We start from the raw sequence: 12,762 nt of genomic DNA, 5'->3' as shown, positions 1-12,762 counted from the left end.
ATCACGTATTTCAGAAAAGTGACTTTCTTTTGCCAGAAAACACTAGCACTGATGGTTAAGGGTCCATCTATTGAACAGGGAACTTATGAGGGCTTACCATAAACCATGTGTGGGAGAGACACGCCATAGCACTCGGCCTTGCCCTGGGAAGAGAGAAAAACAGGCTTCAGCTTGTGTGTCATGGTATGGTCCTGTCTACCAACAATAGTGAAGGTGAGCCGGAAACTACAACTAATCCAGAATGCGGCAACTAGACTGGTGACTGGGAGCGGCAGCCGAGACCATATAACACTGGTCTTGAAAGACCTACATTGGCTCCCAGTAGGTTTCCAAGCACAATTCAAAGTGTTGGTGCTGACCTTTAAAGCCCTAAACGGCCTTGGTCCAGTATATCTGAAGGAGCGTCTCCACCCCCATCGTTCAGCCCAGACACTGAGGTCCAGCTCCGAGGGCCTTCTGGCAGTTCCCTTCTTCCGAGAAGCCAAGTTACAGGGAACCAGGCAGAGGGCCTTCTCGGTGGTGGCACCCACCCTGTGGAATGCCCTCACACCAGATGTCGAAGAGAAAAAATAACTACCAAACTTTTAGAAGACATCTGAAGGCAGCCCTGTTTAGGGAAGCTTTTAATGTTTAATAGGTTATTGTATTTTAGTGTTTTGTTGGAAGCCGCCCAGGGTGGCTGGGGAAACCCAGCCAGATGGGCGGGGCATAAATAATAAATGATGATGATGATGATGATGATGATGATTAACAGCCAAGAATCCTGGTTTGCTTAGATTAATTGCTACTTGTTGTGCCTGAATGGCTATGATTCTGAGCTGGAGAACTGACACACACACACACCCTTGAATTAAAATTAAAAATAAAAAGAATACTCACTCTGGAGACGGTTGCAGTATCGTTCTGATAAAATCCTGTGCTTCTTTGCTCAGATGCACAAAATCAGGAATATCCCATGAAACTGTTCCATTCTGAATATTTAGGAGGGTCGCTCTGTCATTTTCCCCAGCAAATGGAGACTTGCATGTCAAGCTAATTGTTTGAAATGAAATGTAGACATTTTAAACATTGATCCGCACCTTACGGGTAATCACAACGGAGGGGAAACAGTACAGCCCTGATCCACAGATCTGTGGATGTATGTATCACCCTTGTATTTAATCCCCTTTGAGGTTAAAAATCAAACTTCCTTGATGAACTAGAAATGCTCTGGGACCTTCATTGACCTTAGAATTCATTTATGTTCACAGTGGCCAGATAGGACACAGGTCATTCCACATCAAATCAACGCAAAAAGCAAGGGTTTTGTCACCCACCATCTCAGATTTCGATGAAACTTGGTGTACACCCTTCCCTTATGATTGAAAGAAACTCCATTAAATTTCCCCCCTCTATCTCAAACGGTTTTAATTTTATAGCACTTCAAAGTTTCGTGAAATCTGTGTTTCTGTCCCTCTTGAGATCCTCAGCCTTAAGTACATTTCCCCCCCTACATATCCAATGATCAGATCTCTTGGAAATTTTACACAGAGCTCAATAACACGACGAGGATTTCTGCTGGCCTAGCCGTGATGATTCTTGCGCAACACCACTTCCTCATATGCTTGGTATTGTACAACTTCCACAGACAATAACTGGCAGGAGATACTTCTTTCCCAAGGAGTGTATGGCGTTGATGAAAGAAAAAATGAAAAACTTACAGGTGATATTGAGGCTACACCTGTAGGGGGTTTCTTTCTGCCATAAGGGAAAGGTGTACACCAAGTTTCGTCAAAATCCACAACCGCACTGAACTGACATGGAATGACCCACATAACCACAGGTTAGGTACCAATAAACCATCCAAGTATGATGCTGCTCACATAGTATAGGACTCAATTCTGGGTCACTTATTTTCAGCATAAAAGTATCCAGAATTTTTAGCCAGCTTTTCAATTCCCAACTACTTATTTATAAATAAAGAAAATAAATAGAAACAAAAATTTGAAGAGAAGTGTCATTTTCACGGCTTTAAGTTCCAGTTAATCACAATGACTTAATTTTCACCCACCTTCCAATACCAGATTGTATGTTTAGTTTTGAAGTAATTAATTTTTGCAATATTGCTTGTGTCCAGATTTTTTGAAGTAATTAACTTTTGCAATATTGCTTGTGTTTTATTCCAAGACACCTGACTAGGTTACTAGATGAATTTATACTAAAATTCAATTCTATATTCCTTTAATAAAGAAGATCATTTAATGGTAACAAGCTCTGACTTTGGCCAATTTATTTTATATTCTGATATAAGACCATATTTTTCCATACCATAAAGTGACAAAGATGTATCCGCATATAATGCTATTTTAATTTAAAGTGCTTACCTTAAATAGCAAATAACACCAACAGGCCTGAAAGGGGGAGAAAGGTGTGTGTCAGCAAAAGATTTTAATTTGCATATAATATGTTTCGACAATTTCATTATGTTAATGTGGTGATCATCTAAATGACCCTCTGGGTTGACCCTGCAGCAATCATATTAATGGTTGACCGAACAACAACTATGTCACGATCTTAGAACTTTCTTGATAACAAATCCAATACATATGGGTTGAGCCAATAATTTGGGACACAACCATGAATGTAATGTAGGTCCAGAAACAGCTTGGACATAAGCCGTTTAAGGAATTCAAATAGTGTATTATTGAGATGAGGCTGGCATATTAAGAACGGTGTTGTTTGATGTAAAGGGAGTTGGGGTTGCTTGTGCGTAAAGGGTGCTACTGTTCTAGGCAACGTAGCCTGGCTAAACCTTTCCCTGGCTGGACAGCCCTTTCTCCATGGCTGTGTCAGTCGCTGGCAGAATCCGTCAGTGGGCGTTTCCTGAACTTCTTCCAACATAGAAACTCTTTGACGCCAAGTCTCCTCCTAGCCTCCCTGCGTAGAAGTCTCCTGCGCAGAGTGGGCGTGCCCAACGGAGGTCCTGTGCTCTCCCCGCTGGTCTCTGTGGAAGAGTCTTGGAGCCCTCTCTCCGCAGTTTCCCCTTGCTTCCTGGTGTCACTCCTATTTCCTTCCTCAAAGGAAGTGTTCTCTCTCCCCCTGCTGGTCCCTTCTCCTGCATCGTTGGGGAGCCTTACCTCCACTCTAGGCTCCGATGGCAGTTCCCTGACATCCGACATGGGTGGACGGTTTCACAGGAAAATCCTTATTTAACTTATTTTCTTATTTTGGAGGGTGGGTGGACTCCAGCACCCTGGTCACTCTGATTGCCTCTTTCTTCAATTTTCCCACTTCTGCACATGCTTCCTGGATGCAGCAACCAGACATGGGCGCAATATTCCAAGTGTGGCTGCACCTCAGGAAACACTGCCCTGAACAGGCTTTGCTTGTCCTTCCCTTCCTAACTGGCCAGGATCACCATGGTGACCAGTACAGTGGTACCTCAGGTTAAGAACTTAATTCGTTCCGGAGGTCCGTTCTTAACCCGAAACTGTTCTTAACCTGAGGTACCACTTAGCTAATGGGGCCTCCCGCTGCCGCCGCACGATTTGTGTTCTCATCCTGAAGCAAAGTTCTTAATCCGAGGTACTATTTATGGGTTAGTGAAGTCTGTAACCTGAAACATCTGTAACCTGAAGCGTCTGTAACCTGGAGCGTCTGTAACCTGAGGTACCACTGTACAGGGAACTTTGCCCTCCATCTAGATTAGCCTTGTTTGCCCTCAGTGACATCAACATGTGGCCCAGTCTACAAAGCCCCATCACATCTCCCCAGTCCCCATCTCCGGCTGGCTAGGAGCATGAACTGAAGGGGATGGAACACTTAAACAAATGTCACTGAAATAGCAACAGATTCAGTCATGAAAAATGTTGGATGCTTTCTGGCATAGGATTTTTGCAGGGAATACTCTGGACTCCATCGAGGAACTACTTTCACCTGGTTGTCATTCAACCCATTCAACCAGCCCTAAGGAGCCTTCACAGACTGACAGCACCCTGTTCTTCTACCCCACTGTGCCAGTCCTAGTAGCCAGGAGAAGCCCAAGGGTCAACTGAGGCCTGCTCTGTCATACAGAAGAACCCATGCCCTTGACCTAAGCCAGACAACCGCTTTCCCTTTGGGATTCAGAGTTTGCCCGTCTCTTGTGCCCTACCTCCTGTGCTGTCTCTTGTCCAAGGTGTCTTATTCTAACAAACCATCCTCAACCAGCAGAAACAAAATGTAGAAGCAGAATGAGCCCCACCCCTACAATCTGCCCAATAACAGCCAGGGTCCCTAGACAGCTCCACCCTCCTCTGCTCGCCACCAGCACAGCTAAGCACTGGGAGTTTCAGGCAACTCAATCAGCCTGGTTGCTACAAATCAGACATGGTACCACTTAAACTAGAACAGCCATTTAGTTGTCTCAGGTCTGCTCCATGAGGCAAGAGACAGGACCTAATTTTTTTACATCAAAGGAGCATATACAAGTGAGGAGAGCTGAGCTCTCTCTGTTCCTCGGCCTTACTCTGTGCCTCCAGTCACCCTCCTGGTACCAGAGCCAGGCTAGAAGAAAAAGTGCCTGAGGTGCTCGAGTGTGAGGTGAGAGAAAGTTCAGTTCTCCTCATCCACACAAGCCTCTTTGGGGAAGGGGGGGATAACTAGATGCAACTAGATAATGCAAATGCAGCAATCTGAACATTTGACAGTGCTATAAAAATGCTCAATGGCTGCTAGTCATTCCACTACCTCCAGTTTGTTCTTCAACTGCCTTAGAGCCCTACATATATTTCCATTTAAAAGCAAGCAAGCAAAGAAACAGCCCAAGGGGAAAAATATATTTTACCAGATGTCAGATGCTGTCGATACGGGTGACTGGGAGAGAATTTCAGGTGAGACAAATTCCGGAGACCCATATTTACTGTACTGAGGCTCGGATGGGTTTATCTTTTGAGCGAATCCAAAATCACAGATCTTAATGTCATCTCTGTCGTCATAAACCATCAAGATGTTTGCAGGCTGTTGAAGCAAAGAGAAGAGTGTTTTATGCAGAGGAGTCTAGGAGATAACCACCCGTAAAACAAGCAAGGATCCTCTCTCTTGTAGTATCAACCCGAACTTGAAAGAGCACCCCAAATGACTTCCTGTTCAGACCCTAGTCTTCAGCTGAGTGGGGTCCCACCCTGCTAAGCCAATGGCCCTGCCCAGCTCCAGGAATTCTGAGGTTTCAGCAGGCCTCCAGGAATAATCCCCCCAACAATGACAGAGTGGTATCTCAGTTAGCATGGGGTGAGGCTCTGTGTGTGTTTCATTGGAGTCTTAGAGGTGTGTAGTCCAGGGAATCTGAAACTCTTGGCTGAACCTCAGGAATGTAAGGAAGAAGGGTGTGGAGAGGCCCTGCACCCCTGGGATCTTTCTCATAGGAATATGGGAATGTGCCTTATACTGAGGCTCAGGTCATTGGTCCATAGAATCATAGAATCATAGAGTTGTAATAGACCACAAGGGCCATCGAGTCCAACCCCCTGCCAAGCAGGAAACACCATCAGAGCACTCCTGACATATGGTTGACAAGCCTCTGCTTAAAGACCTCCTAAGAAGGAGACTCCACCACACTCCTTGGCAGCAAATTCCACTGTCAAACAGCTCTTACTGTCAGGAAGTTCTTCCTAATGTTTAGGTGGAATCTTCTTCCTTGTAGTTTGGATCCATTGCTCCGTGTCCGCTTCTCTGGAGCAGCAGAAAACAACCTTTCTCCCTCCTCTATATGACATCCTTTTATATATTTGAACATGGCTATCATATCACCCCTTAACCTCCTCTTCTCCAGGCTAAACAGGCCCAGCTCCCTTAGCCATTCCTCATAAGGCATCGTTTCCAGGCCTTTGACCATTTTGGTTGCCCTCCTCTGGACACGTTCCAGTTTGTCAGTGTCCTTCTTGAACTGTGGTGCCCAGAACTGGACACAGTACTCCAGGTGAGGTCTGACCAGAGCAGAATACAGTGGCACTATTACTTCCCTTGATCTAGATTCTATACTCCTATCGATGCAGCCCAGAATTGCATTGGCTTTTTTAGCTGCCGCGTCACACTGTTGGCTCATGTCAAGTTTGTGGCCAACCAAGACTCCTAGATCCTTTTCACATGTACTGCTCTCAAGCCAGGTGTCACCCATCAAGGTGTCCATCAAGATGTCCATCTAGCAGAGAATCAACTGCATGGATTGGCAGCAGCTCTCCAGAGTTTCGTTCTTCTGCAGCCTTCCCTGGAGATGCCAGGAACTGAATCTGAGACCTTTTGCATGAAAAGCAGGTGCCCTCTCACTGAATTACGGTCCTTCTCCTCCCTGCCTACCCTTCAGGCCCTTGGCAGAACCCAGGGATTTTATCCTGCCCTTGCAGCTTCTGGGAAAATATCAAACCCAAATGTTATAATGTGCTTGTTTTTCAGCGGGAATCTACAGGTGAACCTCGGAAAATTAGAATATCATGGAAAAGTTCATTTATTTCAGTAATTCAACTAAAAAGGTGAAACTAACATATGAGATAGACTCATGACATGCAAAGCGAGATATGTCAAGCTTTTATTTGTTATAATTGTGATATTATAGCCTACAGCTGATGAAAACCCCAAATTAACAATCTCAGAAAATTAGAATATTAAATGAAATCAGCAAAACAAGGGCTGCAAATAGAGCAATATTGGACCTCTGAGAAGTAGAAGCATGTTTCACCTGTATACTCAGAGCAGAGTATCCCCACACAGGTAAAAAAAACCAATAACCAAACTTGGCTTCATAGAAAACTTCCCAGATTCTCTGAAGCAATTCGTAAATGATGCAGCAAACCGAACATGCAGCTCTTTTTAAACGTTACCTTAATATCCAAATGAAGCACTTTGTTCTTATGGAGATATTCAATCCCTTCTAAAAGTTGTCTGAAGTAGAACTTGACCTGCAAGTTGGAGAGAGGGGAAAATGTAAGGCTATCAGTGGATTTATCTAGATGCCACAAGTATACCTCTGATTTCAGAACTGTTGTGGGATACGACAATAGTATCTTGACTAAAAACCCTACAACCTCCCCAAAGGAAACACAAAGAAGGAGCTTCACCTCTGCTTCAGTCACCACATTCTTCCTGAACAACCGGTCCAGAAGTTCTTCATTGGAGCATCTAACAAACTAAGGAACACAACATCCTTTTTGTTATGGAGCAATAAAAAGCAACTGATCAATTATTCTCTGGCCCCAAACATCTCTTGAGTTTCTAGTACAAATATACTTACTTAATTGTGTGTGTGTGTGTGTGTGTGTGTGTGTGAGAGAGAGAGAGAGAGAGAGAGAGAGAGAGAGGTGTCAATGGAATTATTATGTTATTAACCCACAAATAATGTGTAGCTGATAACAGAACAATTCTAGAAATAATTAGTGGGTGGGAATTAATCATAATTATAATCATAATAATTTATTTTTTGTGCCCCACCCACGCTGAGCAGCTTCCAACAGAGTAAATGGAAACACAACAACAATGTGATACATTAAAGGCGTACAGAACTGCTTGCAGATGTCTATGGAAGGTGTCATAGAATTATTTATCTCCTTGACATCTGACGGGAGTGCATTCCACAGGGTGGGCGCCACTACCGAGAAGGCCCTCTGCCTGGTTCCCTGTAGTTTCACTTATTGCAGTGAGGGAACCGCCAGAAGGCCTTCGGAGCTGGATCTCAGTGTCTGGGCTGAACGATGGGGGTGGAGATGCTCCTTCAGGTATACAGGACCAAGGCCGTTTAGGGCTTTAAAGGTCAACACCAACACTTTGAATTGTCCTTGGCAATGTACTGGGAGCCAAGTTGTTTATTGTTAGAGTATTGCTAAGGTTGTTTTACTGTCTATGAGGCTGATGTGTTTTCGTTCTTCCATTAGTTTTATGTTATATGAAATATTATATGTAAGGTAAAGGTAAAGGTATCCCTGCCCGTACGGGCCAGTCTTGACAGACTCTGGGGTTGTGCGCCCATCTCACTCAAGAGGCCGAGGGCCAGCGCTGTCCGGAGACACTTCCGGGTCACGTGGCCAGCGTGACAAAGCTGCATCTGGCGAGCCAGTGCAGCACACGGAAACGCCGTTTACCTTCCCGCTAGTAAGCGGTCCCTATTTATCTACTTGCACCCGGGGGTGCTTTCGAACTGCTAGGTTGGCAGGCGCTGGGACCGAATGACGGGAGCGCACCCCGCCACGGGGATTCGAACCGCCGACCTTTCGATCGGCAAGCCCTAGGCGCTGAGGCTTTTACCCACAGCGCCACCCGCGTCCCAATATTATACAACTCCCACCTTTTTTCCGTGGCACCATGTATGTGCAGACCACATGTGCTGACCAGGCCTCCCAACCCAGCCACCGCGGGATTGTGATGGGGGACAGTGCCTGGCCACAATGCCACCTACCCAATTGAGGGGTAAACAGACGTCTCAAATAAAGACACCTGAGAGGGAGTATGAAATGTAATCTGAAGCCTCAAAATCACAACTTAGCACAGAGTTCTGTTCTGTCATCTCTAGCTTGAACTGGAATAGTTTAAAAAAACAAACAAAAAACCCCACAATACATATCTGTCAGGGAACTGCCATCCATTCAGGAAGGAGAGAGGAAAAGCCGAATGGAGTACAGAGAGCCTCCAAGGATCGGGGGAAGCAGCTCCTCCTCAACGGAGGAGAGTAACCACGCCTCCAGTGGAGAGGAGCTGCAGGGCTCGGAGGAGGCGAGGCGGTGCCAGGAGACCTTGCCTGGGCAAAGCGGGGAGGAGAGGGGTCCTCCGTTACCCATGCCCTCCTTACGCAGTAACCTTCCGCGCAGAGAGGGGAGGCACAGACTGGCCGTCAAGAAATTACTTTGCTGGGGAAAGTTTAAGGGCCACCCACTCACGGATTCTGCCAGTGAATGAGCCTGCCATGGGAGAGTGGCGCTCTGGACGGATAAAGTCTGTTTTTGCAGCTAAAGCAAGGCTTTACAGCCGAGTAGGCAGGTAACTGCCTGCTTGCTCTCGAGCAACCACTTGGAACCATTACAATATCAATGCTAGAAGTTTGCATTATCTGCTACACATTATTTGTGAATGTTCACTGCAAATAACATAACTGCCACTGACTGTACTTCCTGCATCTCATTTCCCTTTGACACCAACACATGTGCCTATAGTACCATAAAATGTGATGCAAAGGATTCTTCCATAATAAATGTGTTAGTTTTTAAGGCGCCTTGCTTAAAAATAATTAATTAATTAACAATGCCAAAAAAAATAAGTAAACGACGCCAAAGCATATTTGGCAATGACACAAATATTGTGAGCATTTTTTTGTTTTGATTCCAGGTTTATTACACTGTCTTCAAAGCCTGCACCAGTGTTGAACACCAGCTCTCTTCATCATCTTAGACAACCGCAAGCAGAGTTAACATACATTCCCCCTCCAGGATTCAGCAAAAAAATAGAAAGAAAAGGATACAGCTCCAAAATCAGAATCAAGGTTTTCCGTGTTTCAAACTGATCCAGAAGCTGGGTGATCCTGTCATGGGACAATGTGGCTAGGATATCCCTCTCCTGATAGGCTTGATCCCTTGTTTTGCTTCGCAGGGCGATAAATTTGGCTGCGCATGACACTCGGTTGCCTTTGTGAACCACTCTTTTAATCAATCCAAAGGAACCCCTGTGAAAAAAAATTTAAAAACAAACAAGACAGGCTGATTCAAATCTCCAATCTGTGGCAGAAGCAACTTTCCTATTCAGTTCTTTCCCATGCCTCAGACACCCACACAAAACAATAATTATGACCCGAGTGGAATATCAAGTGAAAAAGAGTTTTTACCTTCCTATTTCTTGCTTAACCTCATAGAAAGAATGAAGCTTTCTTCTATTGCTCTGTTTCTTTGCCTCTTGGCTTTTCTTATCTGTAGCAATTCAAACAACAAGAACATGTAAAGTAACGGGCCTCCGCAAGATCACGCTCTTGCATCATGTGTCAATACACTTCTCCTGTGTTGAACACATTCCACACATCATACATTCCATCACTTTCGTGAGGGGTGGTATCCAAAGCACTGCATTTTATATGCAGGAAAGTGATTATTTAATAATAATAATAATAATAATAATAATAATAATAATAATAATAATAATAATAATATCTTTATTGCCATTACCCCCTCTCAGGGACAATGAAATTACTTGACTGCTCCATAAAAACCCTAATTAAAACAATACAGTATAGTACAGCAAGGAAGATTAGATGGCTTTCAAAGTCCAGGCTTCCCATTCAGGGCCGAGATCGCTCTGGAGAAGAAGCTGTTCTTAAGACGGCTCGTTCTTGTCTTCATCGTCCTGTATCTCCGTCCCGACGGCAGGAGCTCGAAGAGACAGTGACCAGGATGCGATGGATCTTTTACTATGTCCAGTGCCTTCCTATGGCACCTTGTGGCATAAATCTGCTCTAAGGTGGAGAGTGGGCAGCCAACAATGCTCTCTGCTGCCTTAACAACTCTGCACAACCCCATCCTGTCCTGGGTAGTACAGCTTCCGTACCACACACATAAGCCATAAGTGAGCACGCTCTCAATGGCACAGTGATAGAAGGCAAGCAGCAGTTTCTGCGGAAGATGGTTTTTCCTTAGAATTCTCAAAAAGTACAGTCTCTGCTGCGCCTTCTTCACAAGCCCCCTTGTGTTGACACTCCAGGACAGATCCTCTTGTAATTCAATGCCCAAAAATCTGAACGTTGTTACCCTCTCCACACAGACCCCATCAATCAAAAGTGGCTGGACATTGCTCTTCTGTCTCCTGAAGTCCACCACAAGCTCCTTTGTCTTCCTTGTATTTATGAGCAAGTTGTTAGCTCTGCACCACTCTTATGATGTCATCACGAAGGGCCACTTTTCTTTGGAGTTATGTTGATTATAAAAAACAAAAACACTTAAACAATCAGATCTGTTTTAATAATCCTACAAGCAAGAATAATCCTATGAGATAGGACAACATGATTATCTCCAAATTTCAGATGGTCACAAGACATTTTGGAGGAGGCAATTTGAGGCAGAAGAATGGAAAGTCTGTTGAGACACTGCATGCCACTAATAAGTAGGCAAGAACTAATGAGAAAGGCAAATGTAAGCAGTGCAAGGACCAATTCACACTTCTATACAGTGGTACCTCTGGTTGCGAATGGGATCCATTCCAGAGCCCTGTTCGCAACATGAGCAGAACGCAACCCGCGTCTGCGCGTGCGCGGGTTGCGATTCGCTGCTTCTGCGCATGCGTGTGACATCATTTTGTGTATCTGCGCATGCGCGAGTGGCAAAACCCGGAAGTATCCCTTTCCAGTACTTCCAGGTTGCCGCGGGACGCAACCTGAAAACGCTCAACCTGAAGCAACATAACATGAGGTATGACTGTAGTTACCTTCTTGGACCACGAGTTCAGCTTTGCACAAGACCTCCCCTCCTGTATTTTTAGCGATGCAAGTGTAGACACCGCCATCTTCAGTTCTAGTGTTGTACAGAATCAAAGAGTATCTTGTGCCTTCACTGAGCTGATGGACTCTTTCACTGTCTGTCAACAATGAAATACCCTGGAAGGATGAGAGAAATATAGCACATGAAGGCCACTGAGGAAGGCAGATAAAACTAAACCAAGACTCCCTAGGTATATAAAATCTTGTACACGATCCATCAAGTCCAGGACGATCTCCTGGACAACCCCATTCAAAAATGTTTTTAATTCTTTTCTCTTTTTTTAAGGATTAATTTCTAAAAATACATCTCCAGAAGAATCACGAATTTCAACATTTTGAGCTCCACCTCTGGAAAATCCATCTGGCGAAATGGAACTTCAGAATCCAGTGAGGGTTCTGGCAGAGAGGGAAACTGTTACTTGGTGATTCCCAGTGCACCACTGAAATGTATCTTCATGCTTTCAGTACATCCATGGAGTATCAATTTTCTGTCCACAAATGCAAAAGTGGAGACTGTATATGAACTCATCTCTTATCCCATGCCCATTTTACTACTCTGCAGATTTATTCAATCTCCTTTCCCTTTATTCACACCTCTGTCTGGGAACGTCTGCTGCCTACCTTAAACCACGCAATGGTTGGCTGTGGGTCTCCTTCAATAATAGCATGAAACTTTGCCATCTCCCCACACCGAACCTGCACATCTTCAATTGTCACCTGCATGTACGGTGGGCCTGATGAAACAAAAGTGTTAGGTTTCAGCTGCTTAAAAAAAGAATAATATTGGAAACAAGGATGGATGAGAAACAAATTGTGACCAAATTTTGCACAGTTCTTGGAAGATGACTTCCAGGACATTTGTGCTCAGAGATCATAGAGCCAACTCCCTAAACCTCTTCTTCTTACACTTGCTAGCTATTGCAATTTCTCTCTTCTGGATGACTGCAGAGGTGCCTTCAGCTGCTACAATGCCTTCTAGAACCTGGACTTTAGTGTTTCTGAAGCTTTTGAGCTCAGTTCCCCCACTTCCAAAACCATTCTTACTCTGGTAAGAAGTCTCTCATAAATAACCCAGCAATATCTGTTTTGCAGATATTGAATTTGGTTTCAAAGCATACTGGTAGATTGTGCAACTGGAAGAGAATTGGTGTTGTATGATCTGTTTGCCTCGAGCACTGTTGACAGTCGGGCAGCCACGTTATACTAACTGAAGCTTCTGCACATAAAGCACATTGCGGTAGTCCAGTCTAAAAGTTACCAGAGCTTAGATGACTATAGCCAAGCGATCCCTGTCCAGATAGGGTTGT

General features: G+C 44.6%; 1 protein-coding gene and 1 long non-coding RNA gene across 2 annotated transcripts in view; one reads left to right on the top strand and one right to left on the bottom strand.

Annotated features, from left to right (window-relative positions):
- LOC144329289 (uncharacterized) overlaps nucleotides 1–12,043 on the top strand; it is a 37,980-nt gene extending 25,937 nt beyond the window's left edge. Inside the window, exon 3 of the long non-coding RNA XR_013394765.1 lies at nucleotides 11,742–12,043. This is a non-coding gene — a long non-coding RNA (uncharacterized LOC144329289). The remainder of the gene's footprint in view (nucleotides 1–11,741) is intronic.
- Nucleotides 1–12,542, bottom strand: part of LOC114607704 (obscurin-like) — a 46,941-nt gene extending 34,399 nt beyond the window's left edge. Inside the window, exons 1-10 of the mRNA XM_077936689.1 lie at nucleotides 12,077–12,542; nucleotides 11,404–11,572; nucleotides 9,818–9,899; nucleotides 9,458–9,658; nucleotides 7,071–7,131; nucleotides 6,834–6,911; nucleotides 4,805–4,977; nucleotides 2,364–2,390; nucleotides 880–1,032; nucleotides 98–143 (exon numbers count right to left, since the gene is read on the bottom strand). Coding sequence (XP_077792815.1) covers nucleotides 98–143; nucleotides 880–1,032; nucleotides 2,364–2,390; nucleotides 4,805–4,977; nucleotides 6,834–6,911; nucleotides 7,071–7,131; nucleotides 9,458–9,658; nucleotides 9,818–9,899; nucleotides 11,404–11,572; nucleotides 12,077–12,313 — 1,227 coding nt within the window. The 5' untranslated portion in view covers nucleotides 12,314–12,542. The remainder of the gene's footprint in view (nucleotides 1–97; nucleotides 144–879; nucleotides 1,033–2,363; nucleotides 2,391–4,804; nucleotides 4,978–6,833; nucleotides 6,912–7,070; nucleotides 7,132–9,457; nucleotides 9,659–9,817; nucleotides 9,900–11,403; nucleotides 11,573–12,076) is intronic.
- Between the last annotated feature and the right edge of the window lie 220 nt (nucleotides 12,543–12,762).

Source organism: Podarcis muralis, chromosome 12 (genome assembly GCF_964188315.1).
Source record: "Podarcis muralis chromosome 12, rPodMur119.hap1.1, whole genome shotgun sequence".
NCBI lineage: Eukaryota > Metazoa > Chordata > Lepidosauria > Squamata > Lacertidae > Podarcis > Podarcis muralis.
Note: the sequence above shows the minus strand (reverse complement) of the source record. Positions and strands in the feature narration are given on the sequence as shown.